General features: G+C 40.5%; 1 protein-coding gene across 3 annotated transcripts in view; it reads left to right on the top strand.

Annotated features, from left to right (window-relative positions):
* Window positions 1-14882, top strand: part of TIAL1 (TIA1 cytotoxic granule associated RNA binding protein like 1) — a 347709-nt gene that overhangs the window by 92543 nt on the left and 240284 nt on the right. For all 3 annotated transcript variants that reach the window (XR_003857944.1, XM_029610520.1, XM_029610521.1), the window contains exons 3-4: window positions 5595-5744; window positions 6488-6542. Coding sequence is in view for 2 of the 3 variants with exons in the window: in XM_029610520.1 (XP_029466380.1) it covers window positions 5595-5744; window positions 6488-6542 (205 nt within the window). In the remaining variant the exon portion in view is untranslated. The remainder of the gene's footprint in view (window positions 1-5594; window positions 5745-6487; window positions 6543-14882) is intronic.

Raw genomic sequence — 14882 nt, 5'->3', positions numbered from 1 at the left:
AAGAGCTGAACAGGCGAGAGAAGGAACATGGGGAAGAGGATGTGGGGCGGGGGTGTTGGGAATGTTGGACAGGGATATGAGCATGTGAAGGATGATTGAATAGTTGGGAGAAATGAGAGATGATGGGGGCATGGAGGGGAGTGACTGGGTACAAGGGCCATACTATGACCGTTTTGAGAATATGCATTTCTTCTCTCTTTGAACTTTGCTTAGTGTAGGAGGAAATATTTTTGTTTCTAGTCTCCAGTTTTGCACTGCAAGCAGAAGGTGGTCTTGGGGTTTTTCATGTAGGTAAGCTTCTGAATTAGCCATGCTGTATGGGTACGTTGTCCGTGCTACTAGGTGGCGGAGCTCTCAAAGTCTATTAAAGACTTTTAGCTAGGTACTCCCTCCCTCTTGTATCCTGACAGGATTACCTTAGGCTCCTCAGTCTGAATTTTTCCGCCCAACAGAGTGCACGGAGCTCTCTACTTCTGTTAAATTACTCTAGCTGTGTCTTCCTCTTCACCCAGTTATAACATCCTTGTTTTATTGTAACTTTTTGCTTCTCTCCACAAGTTAATTGTTCAAGGTTATGATACCCCTTGTTATCTGTAAACCAGCATGATGTGATTTATCAGGTATAGAAAAGCTCTAAATAAATATATAAAAAAATAAAAAAGCAGTGGGGTTATTTTTATTTTATTTTTTTTTTGCCACTCTTAAAGCCGCCATCACCAAATTTGGGATGTCTTCAATCCTGAAAATCACATTGTCGACTTCCATGGTCGTCTCGGGGCTCCGCTTGTCACCTGGCTGGGGACATATCCTGTAAGTACGACAGTTAGTATTTTCGAAATGACTTCTCTCAGGCCCATTCTTATCCACGGAGCTTGCAATGGCTACAAAAAAAAAATCCCGGGCGTCTTTGCTTGTACATCCATGCACTCTAGTTCCTGGTGTTTCCCTTGGTTTTCCGGGCAAACAACCATCACTTCCAATTCAGGTCTTCATTCAACCTTGCTTCTGCCCAAGAGTTTAAACAAACGCATGGCAGTAGTAAAGCCCCACCCTCGTCGACAAGGAGTACAAGTATTTCCTATCTCGGCGATTGCTCTTACTAGCCTGCAGTTCAACAAATCTGAGCCTACTAATCACCTTCGAAAGCTTGACGCTGAAACCATTCCAACTTTTGCAGTTCATAAGAACCTACATCGCCAATATTCAGGACAATATACAACTCTGTATCACAGTACCACAGTAACAGCTCGCCAAGTCCTGCCTATTCTAGGACACCAGTGAACTCATTTTCTTCATCTACACCCATTCTTTGCTCTCCATCATACACAGGAACCTACAATGGTGGCTACTCCCGTTCACAGTGTCGACGGGCTCGCATCTCCGACCCTTCGACATCAGGTGATACTCACCACAGACGCCTTCCCCAAGGAATGGGCAACTCATTTGAACAAAAATTGCAACCATAAGGCCCATGAACTTCGTTCACATATATACTGCTCATAAACCTTCTGAAGCTCAAGGAAGTAAACACGCCCTTCAAGCGTTCAAGAAGTTCCCACACAGTCAACTCATACTGATTCACACGGATAACTTTCTGACAATGTTCTCTATACAACAAAAAGGGGCAGACCGGTTCATAGAACCTTTCAAGCGACACAGTTCAGGTTCTGAGTGGGCCCACCAGGGATCCATCTTTCTACAAGCATTGTTTACCGAGATTTCAGCTCCACAGCGAACGACCTCAGTGGAATTTTTCGCCCAACGAATAGCACCTGACTCCAACGGTGATTCAAAATGTTTCTTGGTTTGCAGCCTCCCTGCAGTCGATCTCTTTGCAACGCAGAACAAGGGGATAATAGAGAACTTTTACTCGGTTTATCCCACCCCTTTGATCTCGCTCCAGACACCTTCTCATCGATGGGTCATACAAACTACTGTGCATTCCCTCCAATGCCACTCATCTCTCACACAATCCAGAGATGCATACTAGACCGAGCGGTTCTGCACCTGCTCCCGTCCACATGACCATGGCAACCATGGTATCGTCTACCTATTACTCCTACTAATCCATGGCCCAGTTCCCTGGGCCAACAGCCCACATCTTCTTACCCAGAAAAGAGGACACTGCTTCTTCCCCTTCACTCCTCCCTGCATCTCACGGGGCGGAGTTTGGAGGAATTGCTTATCAGCGCTTACACCTTTTCTTCTGCCATTCAAGGTATATAATTGTCATCGATGACTCTATGAACTGGACACCATTTCCAGACAAGATGATCCCACTACACTTCCTGATGTACATCAATGGGTCTCGACCCATTGACTTGCCGCCTGAGCGGCTTCTCTCCTACCTCCATCTACTTGCATCAAGGACCTTACTGCGTCCTCGTTGCTAGTTTCTTTAAGCGATACAACAGCTTCTTTTATTCATTTCAACGGACAACCTATTTCATGTCCTTCCTTAGTATCCAGATTCCTAAAAGGAATATTGTATCTGCGTCCACCTTTGCAGGGGATGCGGGTGCCGTGAAACATTAATGTACTTCTCGACAAGCCGAGGCTTTAGCCTTGAGCCTTTGAATACTTGTCACCTTCGCTACCTATCATAGGAGATTCTTTCTTTGCTTAAATTCTATAAGGAAAATAAGTGACTTCCAATCATTATTTCACTACCCTCCTTATCTTCACTTTCACCAAGGTGACCTTGCACTCTGACCATGGAAATTCTACCAACACTTATTTCCAGTTTTTCCACATTTACCACACTGTCTCCTTACCAACTTTCATCCAAGACCTCATGCAAATGCCAATGAGGAAATGTCACGCTCCTTGGATTGCAACCATGCGCTAGCATACTACAAATAGCGCACTCTGTCACCCAAATGACCTTCACACCTGTTTCTTTTGCTCCTTCTAAACACGCAAGAGTGTCCAGTAACAAAGCACTCCATCCTCAAACTTTATGCAGTTCAGCCATAATAAAAGGTCGCACACGATATTTGCGACCCTAAGGACACATCACATGCGGGCACTGTCAGTCTCGATGGCCTTTCTCCATCAAGTACTTCTCATAGACATCGATGCACCAATGACATGGTAATCGCTGCACTTTTTTGCATCCCACCACTGTTTGCAAACAGACGGGGATGATTCCCTTTTGGAATGGGCTGTCTTACAGAAGTGCACAAATGCCAAACAAATACCGCTTTCATAGGAACTGTCCGCCATTGTTATTGCATTGCGCAAAAAAAAATAAAAATTAAATGACACATACTGGCTGCTCAATATGTCAGCTGGGGACTCCCATACAGCATGGCTAATTCAGCTGCTTATCTACATGAAAATAGCAAGTTTGCTTCCCATAAAAGGTGTTTTCCGTAGATAGCAGATGAACTAGCCATGCTGACCCCCCCCCCCCCCCCCCCCCCCCCCCCCCCGACAGTTCTAGCATACCTACTTTGCTTTGATACTGACTGAGGAGACTGAGGTAATTCTGTCAGGATACAGGAGGGAGGGAGTACCTAGCTAAAAGTCTTTAATAGACTTTGAGAGCTCCGCTACCTAGTGGCATGGAGGACGTATCCATACAGCTTGGCTAATTCATCTGCTATCTACGGAAAACACCGTTTACGGTAAGCAAACTTGCTTCTCCATTTCACAATTTGTGGTCTTTTACTCTATAGTTGGTGAAGGCAGGTCTGTCTGTATTCTCTGAGTGTATGTGACTGAGATGAGGTACTTTACTAGAGGTTTGTATCAGCCTTATTTGTTGTATTTTCTCAATATTATATTGCACTGCTGGTGAACTGCTGCCTTTTCACGGGTAGGGCTATTGCTGTTTCATTTCTTGGAGTTAGTGCTGCTGAGGTATGGCAGGTTTGATAGACGTGTACAGAGTGGTACCTGGTAGTAGGGGGAGTTTGTGATGCTGTTATTAAGATGACATCAGAATCAGAATATTTTTTGTATGAGCTGTACAGGGAAATGTTAGTTCTGCTCTGCACCCATTGTTAGGAAGCAGGGGGATTCCTGTGGATGCAAAGCATATGCTTATATTTAGTCCCTTGATGGTGATGTGTTCAGTGTGGCAAGCATGTAGGCATCTCTCAGGTGTGTCCTGATAGAAAAAAGGTTGAGAACCACTGGCCTAAGCAAAGCAGTAAGTATATACCTAGTCATAGGCATAGACCAGTGTTCAGCAGGTCCAGGGTGCCAGGTCACCATGGTGTCTAGAAATTATCCAGTGTTGCTTAGAATTTTCCTGCCCCGAATAGCCTTATCTGCTGCAGCTGCTACGTACCCCCAAATAGCCTTTCTCACTTCCTGTTGGGTACCCATGCCGCTGAAACTCACTGAGAGCCATGTGGTGTTGCACTGAAGAGAGACTGTTCTGTGTGTATCTGCTAGCCCTATCAGCTATGGAGGCCAGTGTCATTGAACTTCAGGAGAGAAGGACCTGTAGTGGTGACAAGAGCTCCCCTCTCCTCGCTGCGGAGATTGATGGCGATGAGGGAAGCTATGATTCCGGAAGTGGGGAAGGCAGTTACTACCTATAATGGAAGCATGGGGGTATCCTGCACAGAGCAGTAGTTACTACTCTTACATTAAAAAAAAAAAATTGCTGAGCAGACTGGATGGACCGCTTGAGTCTTTCTGCTGACATTTATTATGATAGGGCTCATACCTGGCTATTAATGGTAGTGAAAAGAGGCCCTGGAGTGAGCTGCAAAAGATGTGTAGGGGCTTTAGGCCCACCAGAAGTGGCAGGTAACTTTAAGCTGAAATGGGAGCATTGATGTCAGCTCTTGCTTGAGTGTTTCAGGGAGAAAGGACCCAGAGTATGAATTAGGCAATGCACTGAGTTACAGAAATGGCAGGAGAACATTATAAATATATTTTTTTATGGACAAAAGAAGAAATTCACATTGGAGCTCCTGGAGGTGGGAACCCTAGTTGAGCTACAGTGGAATAGCAAGGTAGAGCTGGGGGGGGGGGGGGGGGGGGGGGGGGGGGAAGTTGACTGGGGATGAGGGTGAAGGGGGTTGAAAGAGAAGGGAAGACTGGCTGTGACCCGGGCCACAGCTATAGGTGAAGCAGTGTCATCTATCTATAGGGCCTGATTTACTACACTTTTTTCCCCCCTCATCAACACAGAATGGGAAAACAGCCTATATATATCAGGCACTAAAGGAGCTGTAACAGACTTTGGAGGGGAACCCCTCCCCTGACCCAGCTCTTTGGAAATAGGGTTTTGGAGAGCTCTCTGCCATTTGCTCCTACATTTTTGGGCTGGCTCCTAGATCCAAGGGAAATTTAAGGCCTGGTGTAGATCACAGTAAGCTGAATCCTGGTCCTTAATGCAATAGGATTATCCCTGCTTCGAAAACATCAGTTTCTGTCTGTATCTTAACTTTAGTATCCCTTTACTGGGCTTACTCCTAAGTTTTCATTTTTCATCCAAAGATATTTTGCTGCTTTTGTTTTACTTTTATGTAATTGATGTTAAATATGTTTAATTCATATTTTAAGTGACTGCAGTTTCATTGTTTGCAGTGTGCAGCTGCTCAGTAACTAATTTTCCCAAATTTTCTTCTCAGCAACCTGATAGCAGAAGGGTCGGCTCTTCTGTTGGATTTTCTGTTTTGCAGCATACAAGCAATGACCCATATTGTTTTGTGGAATTTTATGAACACAGAGATGCAGCTGCTGCATTAGCTGCCATGAATGGGCGAAAAATTTTGGGAAAGGTAAGCTGATGTCAGAGGACTGAAAAGCTTTAGTGATTTTTCTCCTGCTCATTCAGTGTTTCATGCCCCAGTTATGAATTGCTTAGATTCAAATTCCTCTCTCTTCCATTTTTGTAAAGACCTTTTAGTTTAACGTGCATTTTATGTGATATATTATATTTCATTTTACGTTTTTACTCTACTGTGACTGTTTGTTCCGTGCCCTCTGTGTTCTGCATTGGAAGGGTGCAATATAAGTAAAAATTATTATTTTTGCCTTTAGTGCGTCTTTCTTCACTGGAATGCATGGGAGCAGAAGTCCATTTATTTCGAAGGGTATCAACTTTATTTTAAACACTGCATTCTAAAAAAAAATTCCTTACTATTATTGTTAGACATTTTATGGATTTTCTTCCATTCTGTGCTTGTTACAAAATTATTTTCTGATTAGGAAGCTGTTACTAACTATCACAGCTGGTGTCAGAATGCACAGTTTGGTGTCCATGTTGTCTTCCTTTCCTGAGAAGGAGAGTAGTAAGGTGTGAACCCAAGTATATCATTAGTGACTCTGGCATGACTTGTAAAGATTTGGTGGCGCACTGAGTGGCTATATTCTATGTAACTATATGCTGTCTGGCCCATTTCTTTCATTAGTAAAGAATATATAATTATATCCATGTGAGTAGCAAATCTAGTAAATCACTTAAAGTACTTAATTTTTTCATTGTTGTAAATATGTATTAACAAGTTATGTATATTTTCAGGAAGTCAAAGTAAACTGGGCAACCACACCAAGTAGCCAGAAAAAAGACACTTCCAGTAAGTGAACCTATACTGTTGCATCAGCCAAGAATACATGACAATGTTTGCTTTCGTCCAGTGATAATCACATATCTGTTGCTTTCTGCTGCTGAGGAAATGAATGTTATCCTATCCCCCTATCTGGAAAAGTCATAAGAGTTTGAGGTGTGGGTTTTTTCTAATTAATGCAGTATTATAAAATCAAATCCTACAGTTTCATACTAAACTTTAATGCTGTTTAATGGGGGAGCTTTTCAACACTTATCCTTGAGGGCTGTAAACAGGTCTGGTTTTCATGCTATCCACAAGGCATATTCATTGGATGTATCTGCATTCATTTGGTTTCAGAGCAGAGTGCATCTGCATATCTTGCTTACCTTGAAAAGCAGACCTGTTTGTAGCTCTTGAGGACTGGTGTTGAGAAGCTCTGGTATAGAGCAAATAATGTCACCTGGGAAATTCACTACCTGTTGTGGTGAATTTGTGCCTATAAAATAACTTAAAAAAAAAAAAAAGAATCAGGTATTGTGGTTTGTCAGCATCATGTGATCATAGATTAAAAGCATTTGGTGCATGTTCTGCTTATTATGAAGTATTATCTAGTGAGAAGACAGCTTCATCAATGTTTGATCTCTTGAGTTCTCCGATACTTCATTTGGATTGGGGTAGCCAGTAACCTTTATGATTTGAATTATTATACTTGAAGCTTTCAATTAGTTATTGTGTATTTTAATTTTGATTATACTTTATACTGCTGTTTTTTGCTGCTGCTGTTCCCTTGTAAGGATAATTTTGATAAAGCTTCTGTATTGCCATAGACACTCACTGTGATTGTTAATGACTCTAAGAGACATGTAAGTAATTAACATTACAGATGTCATCTTACTTCAATTTTCAGTTGAAATAGGGTCAATAATGAAAAGAATTTACTGGTCTAGAGACAAAACTCTTTTGACCAACATAAAACGGTTGAGTATTTATTTATTTATTTATTTGTTTTTATATACCGTCATTCAGTTTAGCCATCACAACGGTTTACAGAATCAAAACAACAATCAGATAAATTATACATAGTTGCAAAAGAAGAAAACAATAACAATAGTGAAATGATAGGTAGAGGAGGATGGTGGGGTGAAAGAGGGAGAGAAGGGAAAGATGTAAAAAAGGAAAGTAACAAAAATAGTATTCACCTTAAAGGAGAGGGTTTCATATTAAATTTCTGAAATTGCAATACTTAAGGTTGATGCCAGTTGTAGTTACTGGTTTTTCTTGTTTGGGTTTGAATGGTTGAATTGATTGTAGAAGGATTGTTGTTAAAGATGATCATTGATGTAGACTGTATGGAAGAGGAAAGTTTTTAGGTCCTTCTTGAACTTTTTGATGTTAGATTGAGTTCTTAAATAAGGCGGTAGAGAGTTCCATTTTTTTGGGGAAGCAATGGAGAATGCTCTGTTTCTAGTAGTTGATAGTCGAGCATCTTTAATGGGAGGAATTTTTAGACAAGAAGTGTTGTTAGATGAAAGATTTGTTCTGGTAATTTGTGGAGTGATTTTTAAACTAGTGTGTTTATGATGATCGGCATGTATTAATTTGTGAGTGATGATCAGGATCTTATAATCTACTTGAGATTTAATAGGAAGCCAATGAAGCGACATTAGTATTGGGGTGATGTGAACATATTTTTTTGTTCCTGTTAAAATTCTAGCTGCTGAATTCTGAAGAATCTGCAGAGGTTTAATGCTTGTTGATGGGAGGCCAATCAGAAGAGAATTACAATAGTCTATTGTTGAGAAAATTATAAGTTGCAAGACGGTTCTGAAGTCCGTTGAATTTAAAAAAGGTTTTAAACGTCTGAGAACTAGGAGCTTATGATATCCTTCTTTGATTTTAGTTGTTATGTGTATATTGTAGTATAGGTTCCTATCCATGATAACTCCAAGATTTCTGGCATGATTGACAGGGGTAATAAAGTTGATTTGATTGTTAGTGGTGAATTGAGGCGGTGGAATTAAGTTGGGTTTTTCATGATAATTAATTCAGTTTTATCAATATTGATTATTAGTTTTAAATTTGAAAGGAGACGTTTTAGTGCATCAAGAATCATGGAAGTATCTTTGTATGTTTCATCAATGGATTTTTTTATAGGAATAAGAAGTTGTATATCATCTGCATAGAGGTAGTATGTTATTTGAAGATCATCTAGTAGTTGGCAGATTGGTAAACGGTAAATATTAAAGAGAGTAGCAGATAATGCAGATCCTTGTGGTACTCCAGTTTTGAGGTCAATTTTCTTTGATATGTTATTATTGAATGAGACTTGGTAGCTTCTGTTAAGAAATGATGTGAACCATTGTAGAGTATTGCCAGCTAGACCAATTTCTGATAATCGGTCTAGAAGTATTTGATGATTTATAGTATCGAATGCTGCGTAGAGGTCAAGTAATACAAGTAAGTATTGTTTTTCATTGTCAAAACCTCTTAATATGGTATCATTTAATGAAAGAAGGAGCGTCTCGGTATTGAGGTTTTTTCTAAAACCATATTGGTTTGGAGATAATATATTGTTTGATTCAAGGTATTCATCAAGTTGTGAGTGAACTACTTTTCTATTATTTTGGCAGTGAAGGGAAGGTTTGAAATTGGGCGGTAATTAGAGCATTTGGGTCAAGGTTGGTCTTTTTTAGGATAGGTTTTATTATAGCTGACTTAAGGGAAGGCTTGTAATATGGATGCTATCTAAAGGATGGCTAGCTGGGTTCATTTTTTTGATAATTGATTGGATTTGGATAGTGGAAGAGGTTTCAAAAAGAGTCCATTTTGATTTTGCTTTTTTGTTCAGAGATACAGATTGGGTATTAACATTGAGGTTTGATTATATTAAGTTTAAAGTTTTATTATTGAAGAATTCTGCAAAATCATCACTGTTGTGTGAAGTACAAGTAGTTTTTAGAGTTATTTTTGTGAACTTCTGCACTATTGAGAAGAGCATTCTAGGGTTGTGGTGGAATTTAATGATTTTTTTTGAGAAATCTTTTTTTGCATTATTGATAATAAATTTATATTGGGCTAGGTATGTTCGATATTTATTTAGGGTGGTTGGAGTTTTGTTTCGTCTCCATTCTTTTTCTTTCTTTCGAAGTTGACGTTTAGATGCTCTGATGTTGTTATTATACCATGGATTATTGTGCTTTGATGGTTTGATTAACTTAGTTATTAAGAGATTGATATTATCAGCAACTGTTTTAGTGATCTTAAACCAAGATGATACAGCTTCATCAGAATTTGAGAGATTAATATTAGTCAGTTCTTCTTGAAGAGTTTCTTGAAGGAGTTCAGTGTTGAAAGGTGGTCGATAAGTTATTTTGTTTTGTGGGTATCTTTAAGATTCTCTGGCCTTGCACCCTTGCAGTGCAAGCATCTATTCATCTAGCACTGTATATCAACTGGAGCCTCAGCAGTGTGAGCATGCATGTCCCTGGCTAGAGCCTCGCACTGCTGTTGTACCTGGAACAGTAAATGCTAGTTACAAGGCTGGGGAAAAGTGCCTGCCCAGGGCCTTTGCAGACTGAACATGCTAAGTTACAGAAAATGTCAGTCATTTTGTATCTGAATCAGTGCTGAAAATAAGAATTCCTGTGTCATTAACACACACTTTGCATCATACCCTTGTTTTTGTCCCTGTGAAAGATTTGGAACACTAATCAGAGAGCAAAACTAATCCACTGCTTATACCTGAGATAAGCAGTATGGAATCTATTTACATTTTGGGATCCTGCCAGGTACTAGTGACCTGGATTGTCCATTGTGGGAAACGGGGTACTGGACTTGATGGACTTTTGATCTGACCCAGTGTGACAAATCTTATGTTCTGTGCTGCAAAAGTGCCTTATATATATAACTATATATTAATCTCTATCTCTCTATATATTTAGATAGAAAATATTAAACTGACCACTCATATTTCTAGTGTTTAAGTGACAGTCTCTCACATAATATAAGAACTGGATCAGAACACAGGTCTGTCTAGCTCTGACTGTGGCAATCAACAAGTGATTAGAGAAAGTGTATAAGAAACAACTGGGATAGGCACATGTAGGAATGTAACAGCCAGGTGGCTGGTGGGCATGAGGATCGCCTGGTAACTTGCCTACCTGGTGCGAAGGTGGCGGACCTCACATGTCACCTAGATAGGACTTTATATAGTGCTGGGGAGGAGCCAGCTGTCGTGGTATATGTGAGCACCAATGACATAGGAAAATGTGGGAAGGAGGTTCTGGAAGCCAAATTTAGGCTCTTAGGTAGAAAGCTTAAATCCAGAACCGCCAGGGTAGCATTCTCTGAAATGCTCCCTGTTCCACACGCAGGTCCCCAGAGGCAGGAAGAGCTCTGGAGTCTCAATGCGTGGATGAAATGATGGTGCAAGGAAGAGGGATTCAGTTTTGTAAGGAACTGGGGAACCTTTTGGGGAAGGGGGAGTCTCTTCCAAAGGGATGAGCTCCACCTTAACCAGGGTGGAACCAGACTGCTGGCGCTAACCTTTAAAAAGGAGAGAGAGCAGCTTTTAAACTAGAACAAAGGGGAAAGCCGACAGTCGTTCAGCAGCGTATGATTCGGAGGGAGGTATCTTCAAAGGATACTAATGATGCATTGGCATTAGGGCATCCCGACAGTGAGATTCCAATAATTAGAAAAGTAGTCCAAGTGCCACTAACTAAAAACTCACCTGAGCTAAAAAATTGTAACTTATCCCTATCAATTAAAAAGCAGAATGAAGAGTTTCTCTTACTGCGTTCCAGGGTCCAACAAGGGGGGGGGGGGGGGGGGGGGGGGGGGGGGGTGTCTCTTTTTTTCCTGAAATTCCCTTGCAAATGCATGGTGAAATATCAAAATCTGATATTTTTTGACCTGCCCCAGTTGACCCAATTTCTGATTGGTAAAGTACCTCCCACTGAATCCTTAGTTGATCCCCCAGTCATAATACTCTCACAATAGTTCCTCATATTGTAATGGCTGTTTCCAAGATCTATTGATTATTGTTTTGCTTATTTTTTTCCTGGGGTTGTGGATTGGTACACCTCCTTATTGAGGACTGAATTGTAAATTGAAAGTAGTAACAAGAATATATATTGTTTGGTGGTTCTTGCTTTTTCTTGATTTGTAATTTTCTATTTCAGTTTTCATTTTCTATCAAGATTGTCTTGTATAATTTTGAAATTGCATAAATAAAAAAAAAAAAAAAAAGCAGAATGAAAATACAAACAAAAAGCAAACTTTCAAATGTTTGTATGCTAATGCCAGAAGTCTAAGAAGTAAGATGGGAAAATTAGAATGTATAGCAATGAATTATGACACAGACTTATTTGGCATCTCAGAGACATGTGGAAGGAGAATAACTAATGGGACAGTGCCATACTGGGGTACAAATTATATTGCAATGACAGAGAGGAGCACCCGGGAGACAGTGTAGCATTTTATGTCCGGGATGGCATAAAGTCCAACAGGATAAACATCCTGCATGAGACTAAATGCACAATTGAATCTTTATGGGTAGAAATCCCTTGTGTGTTGGGGATGACATTAGCGATAGGAGTATACTACCGTCCACCTGGCCAAGATAGTGAGACGGACAGTGAAATGCGAAGAGAAATTACGGAAGCTAACCAAATTGGTAGTGCGGTAATAATGGGAGAATTCAATTACCCCAATATTGACTGGGTAAATGTATCATCGGGACATGCTAGCGAGATAAAGTTCCTAGTTGGAATAAATGACAGTTTTATGGAGCAATTGGTTCAGGAACTGACGAGAGAGGGAGCAATTTTAGATCTAATTATCAGTGAGGCACAGGATTAGGTGAGGGAGGTAATGGTGGTAGGGCCACTTGGCAATAGTGATCATAATATGATCAAATTTGAAATAATGACTGGAAGGGGGACAGTAAGCAAATCCACGGCTCTCGTGCTAAACTTTCAAAAGGGAAACTTTTAATAAAATGAGAAAAATAGTTAGAAAAAAACTGAAAGGACTAGCTACAAAGGTAAAAAGTGAGCAAGAGGCATGGTCATTGTTAAAAAAAAAAACAAAACAAAAAATACCCAAAACCCACCCTAGAAGCACAGTCCAGATGTATTCCACACATTAAGAAAGCTGGAAGGAAGGCAAAACGATTACTGGCATGGTTAAAAGGTGGGGTGATAGAAGCTATTTTAGTCAAAAGATCTTCATTCAAAAATTGGAAGAAGGATCCAACAGAAGAAAATAGGACGTGCAAGACATTGATAAGACAGGCTGAGAGAGAATTTGAAAAGAAGTTGGCTGTTGAGGCAAAAACTCACAGTAAAAACTTTAAAAAATATATCTGAAGCAGAAAGCCTGTGAGGGGAGTCAGTTGGACCATTATTTATTTATTTATTTAAAAGCTTTTCTATACCGGTATTAATGTGAACATCATATCGGTTTACATCAAACTGAAGATGGAAATTACATAAAACAAGGGTGGGGTGGGATAACAGGGGCTGGGAGAGAAACTAAATACATAGTTGAGGAAAGGCAGAAGGAGAGGAACAAAGAATGCATAGTAAATAACATGATTATATTGTTACATGGTAAGGTCAAAACAGATGCATAGTAAATAACATGATTATGTCATTACATGGTAAGGTCAAAAACAGCAACAAAACAGCTGTGGGAATAATGTGATTACATGGATACAGGTTTCAGAGGTAAATATCATAGCAAGGAAAATGTCATATCAAGAGTAACTGATGGAGGGAAGCAAGTAGGAGGAGTGGAGGAGGGGATCCTATTCTGGGTATGCCTGTTTGAAGAGCCAGGTCTTTAATTTATTTTTGAATTTGTTGGTACAGGGCTCAAGGCGAAGATTCACAGGTAGTTTGTTCCAGCGGGTGGGGCCTGCAATAGACAGGGCTCGATCTCTTGTGGAAGATAGATGTGCCTTTTTGAGGGAGGGGATATGGAGCATGCCATTGCGGTTAGTTTGAGTGGGACGGCTGGATTGTATGCAATGGAAGGGCTCGTCAAGCCAGTTTGAGTTGTGTGTAAATGGATTTGTGAATAATGGTCAGGGTTTTGAAGGGGATAGGGAGCCAGTGAATGTCTTTAAGGATGGGGATAATGTGGTCGGATTTGCGTGCATGGGTGATGATTCTTGCTACAGCGTTCTGCAACATTTGTAGTGGTCTTATAGTGGAGTAGGGGAGGCCAAGAAGAGGGAGTTCCAGCAGTCAAGTTTGGATGAGAGGGTTGCCTGAATGACAGTGCGGAGGTCGTGGGTGTGGAGAAGTGGTTTGAGCTTTTTCATGACGTTGAGCTTGTAGAATCCTTCCTTCAGGACTTTGTTAATGTGTTTTTTCATGTTTAGAGATTGGTCAATTTGGACTCCAAGGTCTCGTACGCAGAGTTGAGATGCAATGGAGTTCAAGGCTGGGTCACTAGAGAGTGATGGCTTCAGGCTTTGATGGTTGGATATGAGGAGTAGCTCAGTCTTGGAGGAGTTCAGGGCTAGGTGGAGAGTTGTGAGTAAGTTGTTTATAGAATTTAGACATTTCTCCCAGAATTTAAGGGTTTCTGAAATAGTCTTGTATCGGGATGATGATTTGCACGTCATTAGATGATCGAGGGGTTAAAGGGGCACTTAGAGAAGATAAGGCCATCACGGAAAGATTAAACAATTTCTTTGCCTCATTGTTTACTGAAGAGGATGTTGGGGAGATACCTGTACCGGAGAAGATTTTCATGGGTAAGGATTCAGATGGACTGAACCAAATCACGGTGAACCTAGAAGATGTGGTAGGCCTGATTGACAAACTGAAGAGTAGTAAATCACCTGGATTGGATGGTATACACCTCAGGGTTCTGAAGGAACTAAAAAATGAAATTTCAGACCTATTAGTAAAAATTTGTAACCTATCATTAAAATCATCCATTGTATCTGAAGACTGGAGGGTGGCTAATGGAACCCCAATATTTAAAAAGGGCTCCAGGGCAATCCGGGAAATTACAGACTGGTTAGCCTGACTTCAGTGCCAGGAAAAGCAGTGGAGTGCCTCAGGGATCTGTATTGGGACCCGTACGTTTCAATATATTTATAAATGATCTGGAAAGAAATACGAGTGAGGTAATCAAATTTGCAGATGATACAAAATTGTTCAGAGTAGTTAAATCACAAGCGGATTGTGCTAATTGCAGGAAGACCTTGTGAGACTGGAAAATTGGGCATCCAAATAGCAGATGAAATTTAATGTGGATAAGTGCAAGGTGATGCATATAGGGAAAAATAACCCATGCTATAATTACACAATGTTAGGGTCCATATTAGGAGCTACCACCCAAGAAAGA

This window comes from Rhinatrema bivittatum, chromosome 7 (assembly GCF_901001135.1).
Source record: "Rhinatrema bivittatum chromosome 7, aRhiBiv1.1, whole genome shotgun sequence".
Classification (NCBI taxonomy): Eukaryota; Metazoa; Chordata; class Amphibia; order Gymnophiona; family Rhinatrematidae; genus Rhinatrema; species Rhinatrema bivittatum.
This window is presented reverse-complemented; position numbering and strand designations above follow the sequence as displayed.